Consider the following 5094-nt stretch of genomic DNA (forward strand, 5'->3'; position numbering starts at 1 on the left):
CGTGTTTAAGTACGGCGCTGTCGCGGCAAGCGCTCTCTCTCCCCTCTCCCTTCTCTTTCCTCTGCGCTCCTCATCTCCTTTTCCCCTCTGCAGTGATGCCCCCCCCCACCTCTCCCCCTCCTCCACACCATGAGGCCTAATGAATAAAGACCCGCAGCAAGTGTATGAAGGGCGCTGAGTGGAGCAAATTTTTTGCCGTCGAGACAAGAAAGGGTCAGAATTTATGGCAGACATGCGCAACTTATGGCCGCCCACAAACATCTTGCAAGCAGGGGGGACGCGGATGGGCCCTCTGGCGGTCGCGGTGGCGCAGTTGGCAAATCGCTGCTGCACAGCGGGCCGCCAAGACGAAGGGCTTGTCTTGTCATGTTCGCTGTCGGCTAGGGCGATTTGAAGTCACCTTCCGCAAACGAGACTGCCCTTGCCTTTATCGGATGCGGGCAGGTGTCGCTTTTATACCAGGTGTCCCGGCTCTTCCATGCCACTATGTCGGGTTGCATACGCGCTGGCTCGCAGGCGCTGTCGGGATCGGAAACCCCCGCGGTTACACGGGGATGCTCGCGGTTCTGCGGAGATGCGCGAAATCCTTCGCGTTCCCGACAGCGCCTGCGAGCGAGCGCTTATGCAACCTGCCATACTGGTTATAAGAGCCGGGGCACGCGGTACCGGGTGATTCAGAGCACGCACCGCCGTGTTGCGGGTTTGCCTATCCTCGACTCGTCGGGCGCACGGGTGAGAGGTGAGGAGAAGAGGGATCCCCTCCTCACCTCTCACCCGTGCGCCCGCCGAGTCGAGGATAGGCTAACCCGCAACACGGCGGCGCGTGCTCTGAATCACCCGGTACACGTTCAGTTCCTTAGGGGTCACGAGTCAATAGGCAAATCCTACCTGATCCTGCCGCACATGTGCGTGTTGTATGCAGTAAATGAGTGTTAACGAGTTTTAACAAAGGTGGTTTTACGCCAATATCGTAGGACGTAAGAGTTGAAATTTTAACTGTGTTAGTAGCAAGACACTTCAGGTAGCGCATTATTCAAAATCTTCCTTGATAGATACTGACATTTTTTTTTGACAATGGCTGCGCGGGTCGGGGAAGGGAGAATATCGCGTTTGCGTACGAAAGATACGCGAAAGGAAGGAAAAGGCGAGGGGAGGGTCCATCACGTATGCAAATGAAAGGCGGCGGCGGCGACGACGACGACAAGCAAAGTGAATTTTGCTCGCTTCGCGTCGTAGGACTTTTTGAATTCACGATTTTGCAGTTTGTATTTTGTTTATTTTCCCTTCCCCCGCCCTGTGGGTCTTCTCACTCAACAGGCGGGGCCGGCGCGGCGCGGGGCGCTGCGGTCTTGTCGGCAGGACCGCCGTGTGTTCCGCGGGGCTTCTCTCGGTAATCGCCGGGGGTGGCCCCCGGTGGCCCGACACTTGCCCGGCTCGGCATGCGTGTGACAGGTGTCTGACCGGTGCGACGGAGCGGCGCTAAGTGGGAAGGGAGGGAGGGAGGACCCTCACACCTGCGCCCCACGGCACGCGCCGCCTAGCGCCGCCCGGCCCGGCTGAGGTGTGAGGCGAGGTGTCAACCAATTGAGCGCCATTCGCGTTCGATCTATTGATGACGCTTCGTGATGAAACCTCTCTGCTGACCCTCCAATAAAAGTTTCTAGTTTCGTTTGCGCGAGTGGAACACGGTGTGTGTTTTGTGAAGCCCCTGCAGTCTTCGCTGCGGTGGCTATTGTGTTCGAGCCAAAATGGGTGCCGCGCGGTGACGGCGGTGGCTTCCCTGTTTGGATCTCCCGCGGCCGCGGCGGCCGCGGCTGGAGCTTGCCCCGCCTGCCGCTAGATGGCGCCTCCGAGGCCTCTTCGCCCTCCCCCTGCCGCGCCGCGGGTGTTCAGGGCGTCGCCGGCGCCGGCCCGTCCTGCTCGCGTCGTGCTGCCCACGCACAGGGTCTTGCTGTGCATTACGCCGTCGTTCGGGAATTGGCTTGTCGTGCGTCATCTCAGTTTTTCGACCCCGCCTGCACTGGAGCAAGCTGTGCTGCTCAGCGAACAACACGTCAACGTGTGACCTGGTCTATGTGCCGCGGCACCCACGACTTTCTCCATTAAAAGTTTGAATATACTTTTTCAACTCTTTTTCTCACACCCCTCTAAAAAAAGATTCAATTGGCGGGGGTATGACGTTCTTTTGAGGCAATTAGCAAAGTTTGAAGGGCTGCCCAGTGCCGGCCTGGTATGAGACGCCTGTTCTTGGGCACTCCCCGTGGCACCCCCTCTCTCTTCCCTCCCCGTCGGTTGCGCCCCTCTGCCCCGGTCCAGGCTCCTGGCCGTAGAGCAGGCCCGCTCCCCAAGCCACACAATCCGTAAACCCGGGCGGCCGTCGCGCCCGAGCGCCTTCGGGCGGCCGTTCGGCTCTGCTCGGCGCCGCTCGGCTCACCCCACTCGCTCGGCTTCGGCTTCGGCTCGGCTCTCGGCTCGGCTCGTCAGTAGCAACTCGGCCGAGCCACACGGAGGACGTTTCGCCGTCCGCACCTAGCGTTTCGTACCGCCAAGCTAGCGTCCCGTACCGTGTGTTTGTTGTGCCTATCGCCCGCTCCGCCCCCCGCAGCGCTTTGCAGTGTAGTGATATTGTGCCGTGCGTGTGTGCGAGTGAGTGAGTGAGTTGTGTCCTGAGACCCCCTGGAGTAACGCGGCAACAAGGACGAAGAGGACCACGACGCGCGTGTGCTCGCTTGGATTTTTTTCCGAGCACACCAGGAGGAGTGCCGCCAACCGGCAGCAGGAATTTTATGTTCTAACAGTCCCACAACAGCTTCCAAACTGTGGGGGTCAGGAGCCTTTTTTCTTCCTCCTCAAGGGATGTATTACCCTGTAAGTATCATCACAACACACGTGGACCCGCGAGGCCCTGGAGTATATAGCGTGGGGGTGGGGGAGGGGAGTGGAAGGAGGGAGGAGGACCTCGAGCCGCAATGCTCTTTATTTGAGCGGGCTCGTCGCGGTCCTGCTGGCCTTGGGCGCGCGGTCCTTGAGCACGACGCACGCTGCTGGTTCGAATGCGCCGTTACATCTTGCTCTTTGTTGTGGATGACGTCACTCTTGTCCAGCCACCGTGTCCACGTGGTGCGGCCGCAGGACACCGTCTCCAGCGCCCGGCCCCGCAGCTGGAAAATACCCCATTTTGCTTCAGCTGACGGCGTGCCTCTCCTGACGACGCAGGACGAGTCGCGACGCGCTCCGCCGGCCGTCGCGACATGTCAGCGGGCGGTCATCTGATTGTGCCAGCTCTTGGTGTTGCTGCGGGGGTCCATATGCATGGGCTGTTACTGCTCCACTTCCTGCCGCTCTGGTCTGGTGGGATGTCGCTGTGCTCATACCATCGCTTTACACTGCCAGAAAAATCCCGCACAGCGGCGGGAGAGGCTGCCTGCCTGCTTGCAGCTGTCTTGGAGGGGGAGGAGGGAGGGAGGATCCTTGGTGCTGGAGGAAACCCCGGGCGTGGCGGAGCGTAGCGCGGGTCTGGCCTGCCTGGCGGTAGGCTGCTGCTCCTCCTCGGCGTGCCTCGCGGAGCTCGCAGACTGTGGTGCGGTACAGTCCCAAGCAGGAGTGACATAGCCCCTGGAACTCGTAGACCGTAGCGCGGCGCAGCGGCAGGGTACAGTAGCAGTGCCCTGGTCTGGAGCTGGCAGACCATGGCTTGGTGAGGTCCTGGAACCGGTACCAGGCCGTGGTGCAGGGTACAGTCCCGGCAGCCTCTTTGGCACCGCGTCCGCGGGCACGTCCGACGTTTATCGCCTACGGTAGACGCTGGCGGGGCATGCCGTGCAGGGGCGGATCCAGCGAGCGGGGCGTGAATGTGGGTCACGAGGGTCGCAGCCTCCCCCACGTACTACGCGAAGGCCCCCCTGGGGTCCCCGGGCCTCGGGGGCACTCTGGAGGGGGCGCCAGGGGAGCACTGGCAGCAAGCGCCGGGACTGCCGCCCCGGGAGCACCTTGGCGTCGACCCTCGTGACTGAGTTTTGAATATTCACTGACTGACGGTGACGCTCGTCTGGCGCGCTCGACTCGTCTCAGAGAAAGCTCCGCACGCCACGCCACGTCTCGAAGAGTAGTAGGAGGAGGAGGAGGCTGACGGCGGAGGTCGAGGCCGGCCTTGGCCACTCTCCACGTCACGCCGCGGGGCCCGCGAGAGGCATTTCGGGGAGAATAGAGAGAGAGAGGGGGGAAGAGGGGCGGGAGGCCAGCAGGCCAGCAGCTATCTGGCTGCCACCGACAGACCAGCACAAGTTACAGCAGGCCGGTCCGGTCGTTCGGTCGCCCGCCGTGGCCAGCTTCTGGGCCTGCGCTGCGGTATCTTGTTGTGATGGGGCCGGCTATCGCTGCGCGCCCAGAGACCTCTCGATGCGTCCTCATCTCCCCTCTCTCGATCCCATGTTTATGTACACGATGTGAACGAACGTACTCGAGGCAGCGGCCGTAATTTGAGTCGTGCTGTCGTGACCGAGAAGCGCTGTGGGGTCATTTTATTTTGGCAGTGCACACAAGTGTGGGGCCGCTCACGATCGTGTACGGTTGCGGGCCCCGGAGGTTCGGGCGCTTGTTTGGAGCTCAAACAGATTAGGCGTGTGTGTGTGCGCGTGTTCAGGTGTGTGCGGGCGGGCCTTGTGCAGCTCCTGGAGCGTCTTGGATCGCTCTTCCGTGTCCGGCTCCGCGTTGCTCTCTGCTGCGCTTGCTGGGAAGTGCCTGCTGCAGCCCGTTATGTTATCTTCCCCGTCTATTTATTTGTTTCTGGTGGTGGGTATTTCCGTGGCGATGAATGCTGAAAATCTCTGTGCTGCTCTCTCTCGCTCGCCCCCTGGCAGGCCCTCCCCCGCTCCTTCTCGGAACAGAGTGCCGTAAACAAGGGCTGTTTGAAGGAGGGTCAGCGGACGGAGAGGAGCCCGTTGAGTGATACACAGCGTACACTGTGCGCACGCACCGCGCGCCTCAGAGATGCAGGCGGGCTGGGCCCGGCTGGGCCATCAGCCTTCTCAACGCATTCGTCTGCCTGCTGTGGCCTCTTCCGCGTCGACCTGTCGCTTGTTCGCCGTGGGGCCG

General features: G+C 61.6%; 1 protein-coding gene across 26 annotated transcripts in view; it reads left to right on the forward strand.

Moving 5' to 3' along the window:
• The window catches only part of LOC113217712 (RNA binding protein fox-1 homolog 2), a 129952-nt gene that overhangs the window by 50052 nt on the left and 74806 nt on the right, over positions 1-5094 (forward strand). The window contains exon 1 of one of the 26 annotated variants that reach the window (XM_052269177.1): positions 2472-2868. The exons of the other annotated variants lie outside the window; for them this stretch is intronic. Coding sequence (XP_052125137.1) covers positions 2857-2868 — 12 coding nt within the window. The 5' untranslated portion in view covers positions 2472-2856. Of the gene's footprint in view, positions 1-2471; positions 2869-5094 lie in introns of those variants that run through there. 26 annotated transcript variants of the gene reach the window in all.

The sequence above is a fragment of the Frankliniella occidentalis genome, unplaced genomic scaffold (genome assembly GCF_000697945.3).
Source record: "Frankliniella occidentalis isolate FOCC.00 unplaced genomic scaffold, Focc_3.1 Scaffold85, whole genome shotgun sequence".
Taxonomy (NCBI): Eukaryota; Metazoa; Arthropoda; class Insecta; order Thysanoptera; family Thripidae; genus Frankliniella; species Frankliniella occidentalis.